A 16,418-nucleotide genomic window follows, 5' to 3' on the forward strand; every position below is an offset into this window, starting at 1 on the left:
CTCGGATCTCACGCACAAAGATCGCATCTTGTCCTGTAACACCTCAGTTTCCTCCGACTCCTGCTCCAAATCCAAGTGCAGTCTGTCCCACAAATAAATCAACCTTGCTTGCTCTTTTATTTGATTTAATTCTGATTCAGAAGCCTTTTCCCAGTCATCCTCCTCACTACACTCTACTCCATTGTCACCAGAAATCTCCTGGAAGAGTTGTCGCAGGCATTTAGCCCTTTTTTGCAGCCGAGTTGTAAGTCTTTCTAACCACTGTGGTACTTTGTCCATCTTTTTTAAATCAGAGACCGCCCTTTCCTTCCTTTTTACAGATCCTTGTGAGCCTTTGTTGTCTGCCTGTACTTTCTCATCATAAGGAGCCAACTCCGGGTGACTGACATCTGCCAAATCCTTTCGTTGACGCTCCACTGCTTGATTTTTACTTTGAGTCATCCTCTCATGTTGAAATTTTAAGGCAGCATGAATGAGCTCCGCTTCGACACAAACTCGACCGATGGCCTGGTTTAGAGGTACATTATAATTATTGCATTCTGCTCCCCCAAACTGAATGCGCTCCTCTGATTCCATGACCAATCTGTGGGACATTATGCGTTTGTAGCTGTGTGCCTTATCCCCATCACGCTCTCCTGTCACTATGGACAGTTTCTCAATGTTACGTTGACTCTGAAGGACAGATGCCATCCGTTCTACTACAAACAGTTCCTTCATCAAACAACTCCCAACACGTTCCCTGTCTCCTCCTGAGGGTAAAGTGTTATTGAGTGTACTTTCGCTGGTAATGTTGCTCTCAACTCCAGCTAATGTCTCATCATTGAGGATCTTGTCCTCTCCTTTGCGGGCATTATGTGATTCCAACTGTTGTTTCTCCACGTCTCTCTGTCCCTGATAAAGGCAGGTGGCGACTGACGATAGTCGCTTCTTGATGTCTGTAATATTAATTGGGGTGATTCGAAGCCTCTCTTTGCAGCCTTGTATGATGTTAAGTGCAAACTGAAACCTGGCAACCAGCATCCTGTAGCGCTCTTCTGTCTCCTGGGCAAAATGCTGGCTCTGCTTGGCCTGATTGTGAAGCTGTAAGCTGAGGTGCTGAGCGGTGGCTCGGCTCTGGGTGAGCTGGGAGCAAAGTTGGGGGTCCCTGCAGGTAATATGAGCCTGGTGTTCCTCCAATCTTTGCATAATATCTCTTAACTTCTCCTCTGTTAAGTAAAGTTTTGTTTCAAGCAGGTTGATTACAGAAATAAACCTTTCTGGGTTATCTACTGCAGCAAAAGTACTTGAGTCAGAATGGGTTCTTGAATCTTCTTTGGCAACTGAGCTGCTAGGTCCAATATCTAGTACCATTGGCCTTCTGGCATTTACAGTACGAAGATCTGCCCTCTGTTGGCTCTCGTTTCTTGGAGCATGCTCTGGGGGATTCAACACTTCATTCAGCTGCAATTCTGTCTCCTCCAGGCTATTGCCTAAGACTTCCATCTTCAGTAAGACCTCACGCAGCTCTTGTTCCTTCCTATCCAGAAGTCTCTCATAGCCTTCTCGGATAACTTGTATTTCAGACTCCTTTTCTTGCACCTTCCCCAAGGCCAGCCGCAGTTCCTCACAAACTGTCTCATACGAGTGCTCAAGATTGTAATAGTGTGTCTCGTCTGTTTTCGAGCGGTTGTGCAGCCTGCTCAATTCCCCATCTGCCTCAGACATCTTGGTCTGCAGCTCTTGACAATGGCGGTCGAGCTGGTCTCTTTCAACTTGAAGTGTCTGCACAGCAGATATGGTGCATGCTAGTTGTTCCTGAAGCTCATCAATATCCCTGCTTTGAACCTTCGACAGGTCTTCCACCTGCTGTTCAGCTCTGTCCAGTCTCTCCTGAAGATCTCGTGAGTGCTGATCTGCCTGTGCTAGGTTTGCAGCCAAGCTTTTCCGCTCTCTGTCTTGGCTTTCTTGAAGCAGCGACAGATGCTTCTGCAGCCGAGCCTCCTTTTGAGCCTGTGCTTCCTCATTAGAATGAAACTGTGCCGTCACTGCTTGAAGATGTTTTTGCAAGCGAGCAGCCTCCTGCTGCAGCTGTGTCAATCGCAACTCTGTGCCCTTCCTCTGTTCCTCACTGACACTCAGCTGGGACTTCAGGGCGGCCACGCAATGCTCCCACTCCACTTGCAGCTCAAGGAACCGCTGGCGATCTTGCTCCATATGGGCTTGCGCAAGTGCGGCGGCGTCACCAGTGACCAGCAACTGTGCTTGTGGAGGTGAGAGATCTACTCTTCGCCGTAGCTCATCTTCTCTGGCTTCCTCCTGACTTGCCTTTTGAGCCTCCAGCTCACAGCGGAGATCATGGTTCATCTTCTGCAGCTGCTGGAGAGCCAGTATTTGTTCAGATGGATTTAAAAGAAGCTCGTTCTGCAAGACACCAGCAAGCTTTATTTAGGACACACTATGTTTTGCATGCAGCTCTAGTTCATATATATCTGCAGCTGCCAGTTGCTCCATAGATACAAATGGCAGCAAACCCACATTTTCTTACATCCTGCATTGGCTTTTAACAGTAGAATGTAGCATGAGCTACAGCTGACCAGTGCTAATAAAGATAATGAATATTTGTATGTTCGATGGCCCTCTGTTACCTGGGGACGAATCCATTCCCTTGAATGATTCTCTTTCTCTAGGCATAGTTCTGCCTGCAGATTCCTCTTGAATTGCTGTAGTCCACACAATTCCTTTTGCGTTTGTTCCAGCTATAAAATAAGCGAAATATCAGTAAACAGGTATGCATCCTTGTTGCTTCAGCACATGTGTGAACTGTTTCTGTATCACTTTCATGGTTGAGCACCTTGTTATATCCTGTGACAAAATCATTAAAGGCAATAAAATGATAAATACTCAAACATGAACTCACCTCTTTGGCAAATTGCGCTGCTTGCTGCTTACAAGGTTTGTCCTCCATGTTTCTGCACTTACAGCCAATGTCGATTAAATTATCTTGGTGCTCAGTTTCATTCTGCACGTTTAATTGTTCATCAACAATCGGATTTGGCAGCGTTCCTGTAGAAGTACAGCTGTCGGTTTCAGCTCCCTCTGTGCAATGCAATAACAATGCATTTGACTCATCTAGTGCACATACAGTTAGACACAGTCGTATTTGAATACAGGTTCCATTCGCACTATGGGTTTCCACGATGCAACCATTTAAAATGCCATTTCATTCCAATCATTCACCCGTCTGTGTGGGAGCACCTTCACCCTCCGGTAGGGAGCAAAGCTGAGGAGGTGGAGAGGGTGACAGGGGAGGATAGACAGAGGATGACAAAGGAGAGATGGATATCATTGATGATGTAGAGCTTCCATCGGCAGAACTCCTCTCTCTCTCCGGCTGCGTCCTGAGTCCCTCTTTCTGCTGTGGAGGTGATTCCTCTGCACAGACTCCGGTGTTGGTCTCAGTTTTCTCCTGACTCTTGACTAACAGGTTATCTGTTTGCTCTGGTTCCTGTTGAGGTGTCTGCTCTGGCGGGGCGCTGTGAGGATAGGAAAGAGGCTTCTTTAGACCATACATAAAGGGTAATATGTTAAAACTATTAAATCCACATTGCAGCCTAACAGACATGCAATGTGGAAAAAAATATTTAACGCCCTATAATTTACCTTCTGAGATCAAATGTAAGACGAGGCTTCACATTTTTCAGCACGGCTTGGACCCAGTTGTGTTTCATGCCAGAGGTCACAGCACAGAGGGTGTACACTCCATCTCTGCTCTGTGGAATGAGAGAAAGAGAAATAGTATTCAGAAGAACCCCCTAAAGTGGAAAAAAAACAGTAAATGTATTTTTCCAAGTTATATTTGAGGTAATTTGATTTAACGTAAATTTTGATTATTGCCAGAGGAGCTTGGCTCCTATACAACCCACACCTCTTTACTCCAACATTTAAAGAAAACCTGTTTCATACATTTTAATTAGCCATTCATAGCCAATGATGATACTGTATGGCTTGCATTAACCTTTAGTTATAGAGAGTTATGTTTTTCTCAGTGACTTGCTTTTGATAAGGCAGTTGATAACAAATAACACTGGACCAAAGATGTGGCCTATTTATAGGAACCAGCCACAAACCAAACTGGATTTATAAACGTACATGAAATAAAATAATTAAAGTACCTGTTTCTTTACGTTGTTGCAGTGATGATGCCATTCAGCAGATGAATCCACAGAAGAGGAAGACTCGCTTCGCTCAGGGGAGTGGCTTTCCATTTCCATTTTCTCTGTGTTGTCACGACACTGATCGTTTTGTTGCCTTTAAATCATAAATAGAAGATTATTACAGCTGACATGTAAGTGCTATCATGTAGAATTCATTTAGAATATAGCATGATATTACATAAATTGTTAGAATCAGAAAACAGCAGCGAACCTGATTTGTGCCTTGCAAGACAGCTGGTTGGAATTCAACACTTTCCTTTCTCTGGCTTGTTGCTTTTTTACTTGAGAACCTGGAGCTGCATCTGCATGTTTCAGAAACACCAGTATGGACAGAGGAGCATTGTATAAAACAATTTAAAGAGCTTCTTTTGTTATATTTCCAAATAGTCTGGGAAGCACTCATTAATTAAGCCTGAATGACATTACCAGTGGATCTCTGGTCCAGTCTGTTGAGAGAGTGGCTGCCTCTCATGAAGGGAGCTGCAGCAAGAGAGGAGGTGTGGAGGGACGAAAAGCTCCGGCTGCTGCAGAGGCGAGATGCTCTGGTACCCTGGTCCCAAGCGCTGCCTCGGTGGCTGAGGCTGCTTCTTTTCAAAGTGCCAGGAGCGTTCGGGGCAGTACCTCTGCTGCTGAGGCTGCTGCGCCTAACATTAAAGCTGTTAGGCTTACTGCTGCCGGCCTCGGTGCCTCCTCTGGACGCCGCTACTGTTGCTGCTGCTCGTTCCTTTGGCAGAGAGAAAAACAGACACAGATAATAATAATAATAATAATAATACATTTTATTTGTATAGCGCTTTTCTTAGAACTCAAAGACGCTTTACAGTGTACATAGTAAAAACAATAAAATAAAACAAAAAATACAAACAATAAAAATGTGAATAGATAAAACAGTTGAGATGAGATCTGAATTTCAGACATTGCACTTCTTTCTCCGCTCCATCCCAACTTGGAATCTTTGACATGCAATCCACTCACCACTGGAGAGAACCTGCTAATCCTCACAAGAGCTCTTAATTTGCTTATGTACCATCTGACCAACGCACGCGCAGACACACACACATACACACATACACACTAAACTTAATCACATGCAAACAATCAGACCAGAGCAGTCTGGAGATGTCACCTCACAAACTGCAGAGGCAGTTTTCCTATGGTCGGACCACAAGATGGAGAAATTGATTACAGAACGCTAGAGGAATCCTGACGTAGCAACTTGAGCAGCATTTAACTGTTGCTGTTGTGGTCTTCCTCCACGAAAACCTGCATAAATCAAGCGAAATGAAATGCATGTATATCTAATAAAAAATAGAGTACTACCCTGAGGAAATAGCTTATATAATTGTAAAGACATTTATATCTATAGCTGATCCCCCCCTTTAATCAGATAATTTATCCATGCCTATTTAGCATCTAACTTTTTTTTCTACAGGGGCTATTTTTTATTAAAAAAAAATGATGAAGAAGAAAAAATGTTAAGTACCGGTAGGTATTATTTTAAGTTTATATGTTACCTTTATTCTAATTTATCATTTTAGTTGGTGCAATGAATCAGTCTGTGTCTGTGAATGTGCAAGGTCATAAACTAAATTACCAAACCAAATGACCAAATTCTTACCTTCCCCCATGCCTTCTGTGTAGATTTGTTGGTTTTAGAGTTTACCAGAGTATCAGGCCACCTGTAAGATAAGCACAATTTTTAGAATAATAAAAAAAAAAATCACCATGTCTTTTTGCACAAATATTTGGTGAAAGTCACAAAAGTTCATTTAAATATATTCAGAAATTAAAACCAGCAATCAAAACTAATTTGTGGACAATATAACAGCCCATTTTCCAGATTATACTTTAAATATTCATTAAAAATCCTAACTGCTGTGAGATATTGTTATTTTAGAAGCTGTAATTTCTTTGTGAGAGATGGAGGAGTATTTTGCTATGCATTAAATCCCAGTGTTAGAGTCTGATTTGCAGCCCTGTGGGTGTAATATCACTGCTGGTAAACTAAGCAGAAGCTACTGATTAATATGCTGGCAGACAACTATCACAAAGACTATATTCTCGTTGCTAATCAGAAGCGTTACTTGATATTGTGATGTTACTTATGAATGTTATTGCCACTAAAATATTATGTCCTCTGCATTATAGTCATATAAGTCATATAATAAAGTCTGTATATACTGTAAATCGATTATCTATTGATTTGGGTTTTATTGAATCAATCCTTCTAATTTCACACAAAACAGCAATGATACTAGACCAAAAACAAAAAATCACAAAGGAAAGTAATGCTCACCTACCTTGGACTTTTAGACATCATTTTCAGCAATGCAAAGAGAAAATCAAATACAAGACTGTTACGATTAAAAGGAGAACTAATGTCTGAAATCGTTTTCCATCTGCAGATGAAGATGTCTGTCCCGCTCTCACTGGAAAAACCAGAGAACAAACCACAAACAGGTCTACGTCTTGCACACACACACACACACACACACACAATCCCATACAGAGTTGACAAACTTCATTAGAGTTATGTGGGATTAGGCCAGCCTCTTAACAGGATTACTCTTAGATTTTTTGGTAATCTTGACATAACTGTCCCTGTATTGTTCTGAAATGCCCCAAATGTCAGGCACATTTATGTCAAGATAACAATCTTCAGTTTGGAGAAGAACAAAACACAGCGGAGGTGGAAAGAAACACATGACTTCTCTTGAGTTTAGCTTCTGGCTGCGTTTGTGACACAGCTGTCACTATGGATTTCTGTCCTGTGACCTGGCCTGAACCATCAACAACCATTAGTTAGATACATCACTTGTCTGTGAAAAATGTTTTACACAACAGGAACTCTATTGTCACACCATTAGGTGTGATTGGTGCAGCCATGGTAAAACAAAAAGTGCAAAGCAGTAGCGAAACGGAGATGATGAATAGGACGAGAGGCGCATTTAACGGGTTGGTATCTGTGAATGTGTGTAATTTTGTGTGGATTCAAGAAACCACATAAGTTTCTGTGCATTTTCCTCAGCAGGTATCGGCCCCATAAATTACGGCGACAGGAACATGAGTTAGATTTTGGATACGGCTTCATTCATCTTGAAGACAAGACACTCGTAATCGTCTCGCCTTCAGCCACTTATCCCAAACACAGGTCACGGGTTATGCTGGAGCCTCGCCGAGCTGATTAACTGTTGGTGTTTACTCCAAATCTCCACTGTTGAAAGCTGACAAACTGTGTCCTCGTTGTCTGTCAGGAATGAACATTGATATCGCCTGGATATGTTGTTCGGAATCCTGTGGGGACATTTTCAGCATTAATGTGCCTTCATAAATGGACATGTCATGCACCCTCGTGCTATCACACACATGCTATTTGTGCATGTCCAGGTTCGAGACCAGGGAGGCAATGGCCCCCAACTAAAATCTGATTGCCCCTTAGGTGACCTGTTCTGTTTTCATAACTTCCTACCGGATGCCCATGTTATGAATCTCACACTGTAGGCAGCTGTTGAATTCCTGCCTGTAAATATTCTTATTCAACAGTGTTGTGTGTAGTTTATCAAATCACAGCACTACTGTAAACAATATAAATGCCAGACAGTGCCCGTCTGAGTGTAACATCAAAGAAATGTTTAACAATTAATATTTGATTTATTCTTTGTTGGGCAATGACAAATCAAAACGGAGTTTGGTCAAATTTCAAGACAGGTGTGGTAGTATTCGGGACATCTGCCTGTAATTTGGGACTCTGGTGAACTTGTCTACACCCTATGCACAAGGAGAGTTGCAGACATGTTCTGCTAAAATTGTTGTCAGTCTTAAGTTATATTTGTGCCCTGCAGTTTAAAATCTAATGAATATGGATCAAGAACATTTTGCAAGAATAATTTATGTGCAGAAACATATTTGAATATGCAGAAACAAGTTGTAAAAAAATAATAAAGTTAAACATATGCAATAATGAGTGCCGTTGATACAGGTTACCAATTGTATTTTACTATATTTGTGTAATCATTACTCAGTAAACGCTGAAGTTGGTGCGAGCCTTTCTCTGTTGCTGATTGGCCGCACGTCACGTGATCGCACAGCTGATATCGTCGGCTGTTGTGTTTTGCTTTGACGACCATGTAGCCATTTCTGATCGGCAGCAGCAACACCGAAGGGAGCGTAGCATTCACCGGCAGCTGCAGCAAGCCACCATGGCACAGGCAGCAAATGCTTTAGACGCGACAAACGCTCAGATCCAGGTGGAACACGATAAAAAGCGCCAGCAGTTTGTGATAAGACTGAACGGTGAGTTCACTGTAGACGCGCTAGCTTACTAGCTGGCAGCTGGCTAATGATAGCTCAGCTATCGGTTTAGCCTTGCTTCTTGCTGTCAGTATCGTCGTCATGGCCTTATTGATAACCCTGGCTACCCGTTTCAGACAGAAAGGCGTTATCGATTTTATTTAGTGGGAATGTCTACTCTTTATCCAGACGTGCTTTTTGTGTTTCACAAGCTGAACAGACCATGGCGACTTGCCCTCTTTTTAAACTTCACCACTTTCCTTCTTGGCTCGACGAATATTTATTTGTCTTTGCTTTCCCGAAAGGACTTGGCAGCCTTCAGTAGAAATCCGCTCACAAAAGACATTCCTGAAGGAAGACTTGTTCTTGTCAGCAAAGTCGCATCATAACGACCCAGTTCTCCTACATTCTGACGTTATGAATGAAACGTCAGTCATTAACCACTTTAGAAGCACTTATCTCTTTAGTAACAAGCTCATATGAGTTTGGAGTTTCCTCATTGTCCAATTAGATTCACGTTTTGTCTTCAGTCTACGAACCTGAGGAATTAGAATCTTACTGCCACAGTAAACAGCCATCTCATTTCAGGGCAAATGCCTTATCGTGTTGAGCAGTATTTGTTTGCACACATTTCGAGCTGCAACTTATCCAGTAGGCTTTATTAATATGTTGTGTTAAATGTGTGATGTGATGCAATCAAAGTTATTTTTTTCTTTTGGTGGTTGCTGTTTTTCCACAGTGAGCAACTTGTGTGAATCCAGTGGATTTGGCTTGTTTTGAGCTCCGACAAGTATGATCAGTATCCTGTAAGCAAAGTGGTGTCAGGTTGCTATTTGTGAACCACATGGAAACTAGGTTGGGTGGAGAAAACTGCACGAGTGAGAACTACAACTCGTTTGCCCTTCTTGCCCTCAGGATCACATGATCGTGCAGTTCTTCTGTATGAATACGTTGGGAAGAAGACGGTGGATTTGCAACACACTGAAGTTCCTGATGCTTACAGAGGAAGAGGAATTGCAAAGCACCTGGCCAAGGTGAAATGGCTTAATAAGACTGGTTATATCCACAGTAATTGTTCATTTTTCAAGGCCCAGTTTGGACCAGGTATATTTCTAGCCTACACGCATGCTAAATTCTACAGCTTATGTTCTTTACATTTTGTTTATAGCCTTTTTTTGGATTATATTTTTGAATACATATTGGATCTTCGCAAATATGTCGTAATGGCAATGTATGAATATGAAATTCTGAATCCAAAGTAGACTAATGATTAGCTACTTTATTATGAAAAGTAAAAGTGCCTTATTTGCGTGACTTCACTTTTGCCTGACTGAGAAAAATATTGAAGTATAACTTGTTTCATTTTAAAGGTAGAGGATAAAAATAAATCACATAAATCTCCATGTAAATTACTATCTCATATAATACTTTATTTTTAAAAATGTAAATGTCTTTTTCTTTATTCTGTGATGGCAGGCAGCCATGGACTTTGTGGTGGAAGAGGATCTCAAAGCCCGCTTGACCTGCTGGTACATTCAGAAATATGTCAAAGAGAATCCTCAGCCTCAGTATTTTGAACATATTCATCAATGACCCTGCATGACCTTCCAGCAGAGAGGAGATGGAGCAAGAAGCTCCTGTATGGCGGCATGCTCTAGAGTTACAGGCTGATGCACAACAAGGGGTCTCCACAGCATTGTTAAATGTGATATTGAGTGATTACAGGGACCAATGAATGAGTGATGGCAATTCTCTCTCAGTGAACTGAACATTATGTGATGGGTCAGTTCTGTCAGTAATATGGAGACACCAGAGACAGGTGAGTCTCAGCTGGTCACGACTTTGAGCAATTAAACTAACCAAAGCCTAAGTCTGTTACCTCAGACAAAAACTTTCAGGATGTACATCTGTCAGTGACTGGAAGCAAAGGGTTGGCATGGTAATAAGAGCAAATGTGGGTGGAGTATTACTTGGCAAATTTATGTGCTCCATTTGACTCACTGGCTGTGAGCAGCACTCTAAGATGACCAATTCAGGCATCGCTCTCGATAATAGTTCAAAGCGAAGCAATGATGACTAAACTGATGCTCAAACTGTGATGACTTTTGACATTATACTGTTTTTGTCTTTTTTTTTTATTGCTTTCCACCCCACAGTTTGAAATAAATTGGGTTTCTAAGGCTGAATTCCAAATTTTGCAGAAATTGAAGTGAAATGCAGTTCTGAAACACACACATATATATATATGTGTATGTACTGTCCCAATTTCCATTGTTCTCAATAATTGAAACTTGCTGTCCATTATCAGAGTTATGAGATGAGTAAAAGTTGCAGGGACTTGCAAACCAAAGAACACAAACTGACAATATCTGACTCTGGAGATGCAATCCTGAACAAGCGACGAGACAAACTCCAAACCTCCCCTGTTATACGTGTTATAACTGTTACAAGCATCCATAAGACAAATATGGTCTGTTGCTTATTACTGCGTGGTACAACACCTCAATGAGGATAGTAATTAACCTCTATTTAAACCAGCAAATATCACTGCTATATTCAGGGCATTTACTCTCTTTGGTGTCTGTCCTCCAGAAGAAATGACTCTGCATGGAACTGACACCGTCTAATGTCAAAGTGATAAAGGCTGTCTTAAAAGAAACCTTTTGTGAAAGGGTTTTACTGTGGCTTACTTTTTGGCTCTTTAGGGGCTTTTGCTTTTGACAATCTTGTGTTGAGAGAAATACCTCAGGTTTCTCAACACACTGGTATGACATAGTATCTGCTGTAAGCACAGAGCGCTACCGGTAATAGCAAGAATTCACACTCCCTTTGTAACCCTTTCCTTTATTTGACATACGCCTATTGATAGACTAAGATGATATTTTATTTTTCTGTTTTCAGTGTCGCCTGTGGCTTACCGAATGTGCAAAATGTACCAATCCTTATTTTTCTTTTTGTTTTTTGCCTGAGACATTTTCTCTCTCATTCTTTTTGTAAATAAAAAGTAAAAATAAAGTTGTCATCACGTTATTAATATCAGGTACTAGCCATCGGCCAATGAAAGTTTTGATACCGTACAATACACTTTTTATTGAAAGTGGATTTATTCCTGTCAGCAGAAATATTTGCTCAACTCTGAATTTGGATAGAAAGACAATAATGTGTCTCAGTGGGGACTGCAGTGTCAGCGTTTTGTTCAGAAAATACTTTGATGTCTACCTTGATTGACTTGAAAATCACAACATGTACATACAAGGTCACAAAACTTTTATCGATATTGATATCGGTTATTATTGGTGCCACATCTCTAATCAAACGCACCCATTTGAAGAAGGTGTTTTACTGCTTTCTATATTCGGGTTTGGCGCTATCTGTTGACGAATCTGTGAATAACTTTGGAGAACAAAAATGTGCTGTTGCCAGCAAAGGAATAAGGTCAACATCTGATTTCTTATGAAGCACCTGATTCTGCAAACACGATATATTTAACGAGCTTTCCGTAAACCCAAGAAGTATGAAGACACCGTCCAAAGTTGTTTTGAATAACCCAACATCAGTCTGTGAATGGGACTGGTGGATGGAGGAACCGGATTTTAATTTGGATCTGCACCAAATCACACATACTCTAATATTATTACCGTAAACATGACTAATTGCTTTGATCGAGAGCCATGCCCTTTTCCTCTTAGAAATGAAATAAAGCACACAAAAAACTTTAATAAAACAACTGCAAATCTTTATGAAAGAAAAACAGAAATATAAATCCAGCCCTTAAAAGGGGGGTTCAGCTATATTTAATGGGCCTGAAGTGAGGAAAGTACACGTTTCTATTGTATTCACCTTGTTGTCAATGATACATAACTAAAGCTTAATTTAATAATTATTTACCTGAAATGTTAATTTATTTCGTATTCACTTTGACTGTGTTTAATATCACTATAGGACAGAAAAACAAACGTTCCTTGATGTTAGATTAATTTCTTCAGAAACTAATCATGGCTTTCAGTCACGTGAAAATCCTGAATATGAACGCTTAAAACTTCTCTATTTGGTTCCATACAAAACTGAGCCGCGAGTACTTGCATCATGGTATTTGTAGTCCCTATTCGAATACAAGAGGTCCGTTGACAGTGTTTCTAAACTGCATTACCCAGAAGGGTGAGTATTATCATACGTCGGCTGAAATCACGATTGCATCTCCAACATGGCGTCGCTGGCAAGGAGGCGCGGTGTCCCAGTAAGCAGGGAGAGGTCAGTTTCTCCTCATCTACGGCGTTATGTGAATATGTGTCATCGTAATTCAACAGTTTTTAGATGTCAAGACGCGCCATATTCCGATTATGCACAGCATTCTGGATTTAAAGTGAAAAGCCAACGAGACAAGTTTGAATTTCTTCCCATGTTTAGCTAACGTTAGCATGCTAACGTGTGCACCAAGCTAGCGTTAGCAGGGAAATAAACTTAGCATCTCGGGTCATGTTTTGGTTATTTCGCACCAATTATCAAATGACAAAAGCTACGTGTAGCTGTGCGTGGATACCAACTCTGGGGTTATAACCTAAGGCCCACGTGCTGAACAATGCTAGCTTAGTTAGCAATGTTGCCTATCTGCTGTGACATTAAAACGATCCCCAACTTCGCAGGCTGGTCTTCCAACTTTCTGCTATGCATGCGTTTTAGCCGATGCTGCGAAAGCGATTATCAGGAACATTATGTGCTCAACACGGCGATCCTTCCGGGTAATGTCCTGTCTGAATGCGTTTGTTCTTCGTAAATGGTCACTCGTCAGTGTTTGCTTAACGCGTACTAGAAGGCCTCAGCGCGTTGGCACTCCTCTACACACAAGTTTGTCATGTTTAAGGTTTTTAAAATCAATGAAATATATAATCTTACGCCGGTTTTATGAGTATAAACATTAGTATATTAGTTATAAAATATAGGCAATTCTCTTAATACACTCGCAGAGCTAGGACCTGTGAAGTTTTGGTAAATTGTTTTCGATTTTATTCGACAAATTTACTTTTGCAACCCGAGTCACCAAAATGCATTTGGCATATTGGCTGTTGAAATGCTGAGTTGCATATTTTGTAGGTCAAATTGTAGGAGGCAGATTAATAACCGCGTACGGCCTCTCACTCACCACGTCATATTTTTAGGAATCCAGTCACATCAACTTAACGGAGTATTATTTTAATTAAATGCCATCGAGTTGTGGATTTTTTTATGGGATTTATCTTATCAGCACCATGGAGTGATTAATAACAAAGTAACAGTAAATCATACATGGTGTTATCAGTAGAAGATAGTGTGTATGTCCTGTTGATAAAACTTGTTTTTAATTAAAACAAGCATGCATGTTATGTATTTGTGTGTGTAATTGCCAATTTGCTGATAATTGGACAAACCAATCTCTTTACTGAGTCTTGTTACACTCTCCTTTCTGTGTTTCTTCTTTTTCTGCACAGAGGAGTAATGGCGGCGACAGACTGCTACATTGTGCATGAGATCTACAATGGGGAGAATGCCCAGGACCAGTTTGAGTATGAGCTGGAGCAGGCCCTGGAGGCCCAGTATAAATACATTGTTATTGAGCCCACACGCATCGGAGATGAAACAGCCCGTTGGATTACCGTGGGCAACTGCCTGCACAAGACGGCCGTGTTGTCAGGCGTTGCTTGTCTCATGACGCCACTTTCACTGTCCCTTGAATACTCGCGTTATGTGGCATTGTCCACCGGTGCCCTCAGTGTAGCATGTGCTGCCCTCTATGGAATTTCGTGGCAGTTTGACCCCTGCTGCAAGTACCAGGTGGAATATGACAGCCAAAAACTTTCTCGGCTGCCGCTCCACACGCTCACCTCCTCGACGCCCGTGGTTTTGGTACGCAGGGATGACGTCCACAGGAAGAGACTCCATAATACGATAGCACTGACTGCTCTGGCGTATTGCGCCAAGAAGATCTACGAACTCTACGCAATATGATTGCACTGAAGACAGTTTAAGAACCATGATTTAAAAAGTATAAGAAAAAAAAAAAAGAACCTATCCCCAGATGTAAGAAAGCAGAAGTCATGATCAGGCCCAGCATTGAGCTCCACTTATATGGTGGGTGCTTTCATTTCGAACTATGGGAATTAGTTATAACTTGAAGGAATTATTTTCCACTAATGTCCTTTACTTGTATGTGAAAACAATAGCACACTTGCCTCTTCCTCCTGCATCCTCCACCCACAGTTCTGGTACACAACAAGCATAGGGCATAAGGATATGACTGCAGTTCCTCTGGACTTAATTCTGTTGATGCTGAAATGAACAACCATGTTTTGAAAATCAAGCTCTTTCCCTTTCCCTCATAGTTTTGCTGTACCTCTTTGATCAGCACACCACTTTTTCATTAAACATTAGAATGTTTCAAACTCACTTTTCTGTATTTTATTTTATCATTTTTATTAAATGCATTCTACATAATTCAAAGAAAAGTACAAATAACTGCAATGTATTCAAAATTGTATCTTGTTCATGTAGATTGCTCTAGAGTATTAGTCACATTTCCTGTCATTTGAGTAACATTTCTCACTTGCTTCTATTGCATATTACACTAAAGTCATGCCAAACACTCTTATTAAATCTAGACACTGTTTAACACTAGAAATAATTACATAGCGAATTCTAATTTCATGTTTTTTTTTCATTTGTTTAGGTTCCTGTTTGTGTAGGAAATTTTCAAATTTAGGGTCTCTGGAAAAGGTAATTATAATTTTGACAATTTGAATACTATAGTATTAAAAGTATGGAAAAAGTGGACAACAAATTGTATAACAGGCTACAACAATTTGATAAAATTAAATTCAGATATCAATTTCTTGGATTCTACGAGTCGTGACTGATTCGTTTTTTAACGACTCTAAAGAAACACATTTTAAATTCTTTGACAACGGGAAATGATCAATATAAAGCTCTGTAACGATACCTTTGTTCATGAAGTTTCCCTAAGAGAATTTCATGTAACTCTCTGAAAAGCTCCATTAAACAACATCAGAAATTAATTCCATCTGTTATCTTACTTCCAAGGTCAACATGTTAGTGCTGCTTAACAAAGGTGTGCGGTCAGCCACATCCCGTGAATGGAAGTAAATGTAAAAGTCTATCCTTGGATTCTTTTGCAAATTTCTGCTTGTGTCTTATATTGTTCTTTGGTATTTACCAAATGTTTAAACTGCTCCAGTAAGGTGTTAAAGGGTTCAGTCGGTGAAAATGTGCAACTATTGTTGCTGTTCAATATAATTTTGTTCTGAAACTTTTAACAAGTGTTATGTTTTTTGCCTTTTCATGTTGAAAAACATTGCTTTAAATGAAGTCTACACTCAATGGTTTCTTCTAGTCAATAGAAGCAGCACCTCAAGTAATGCCCTGGTTGCTGTAATATGGAGGAGTTGAGGTTTCACATATTGACACACAACATCTGGTAAACTAGACAGTGCTCTATAGCTCCTGTGATTTCCAGTCTTCTATTTTAAGATAGTTTAAATTCAATTATATAATGCAGATGATTTGAAAACTCCCCCAGTCCAATAAACGGATTGATGATTGTACAAATGGAAGGCTTAAGACAATTGCATTATTTTGCTAATAGACGACCAGAGTGTGCTTAATAACTGTTATCTCACTAGCGAATGACACTACTGCCGATTCACTGGGGTTGTAGCTGAATGACGAAATGGAAGCTACCCTTTTGGGGTATTAGGGAAGCCCGGTCATAAAGGACAGTTAGATGGATGATTGGTCGGTATGTATTTCTGCATTTTTAGTAAAATCTGGCCATTTTTGAGTTGTTTCTGGTACTGTAACTTTAGGGTGCTTTGAATAAATGTAAAAAGTTGAACTTTCTGCCATTTTCTGTCATTTAAGAGTAGTGTTGTAGTTCTCTAAGGTATT

At 40.6% G+C, this 16,418-nt stretch overlaps 2 protein-coding genes across 2 annotated transcripts; both read left to right on the forward strand.

Annotated features, from left to right (window-relative positions):
• The first annotated feature begins 8,392 nt into the window (after positions 1-8,392).
• LOC137913920 (protein NATD1-like) lies at positions 8,393-11,447 on the forward strand. Its single transcript, XM_068757541.1, has 3 exons — positions 8,393-8,486; positions 9,399-9,517; positions 9,960-11,447. The coding sequence occupies exons 1-3, from the start codon at positions 8,393-8,395 to the stop codon at positions 10,074-10,076; spliced, it is 330 nt and encodes a 109-aa protein (XP_068613642.1). The 3' UTR covers positions 10,077-11,447.
• Positions 11,448-12,687: 1,240 nt separating this feature from the next.
• Positions 12,688-15,054, forward strand: LOC137913922 (transmembrane protein 11, mitochondrial). The gene is made up of 2 exons (XM_068757543.1): positions 12,688-12,734; positions 13,949-15,054. The coding sequence occupies exons 1-2, from the start codon at positions 12,688-12,690 to the stop codon at positions 14,463-14,465; spliced, it is 564 nt and encodes a 187-aa protein (XP_068613644.1). The 3' UTR covers positions 14,466-15,054.
• Positions 15,055-16,418: the final 1,364 nt, after the last annotated feature.

Source organism: Brachionichthys hirsutus, unplaced genomic scaffold, assembly GCF_040956055.1.
Source record: "Brachionichthys hirsutus isolate HB-005 unplaced genomic scaffold, CSIRO-AGI_Bhir_v1 contig_850, whole genome shotgun sequence".
Taxonomy (NCBI): Eukaryota; Metazoa; Chordata; class Actinopteri; order Lophiiformes; family Brachionichthyidae; genus Brachionichthys; species Brachionichthys hirsutus.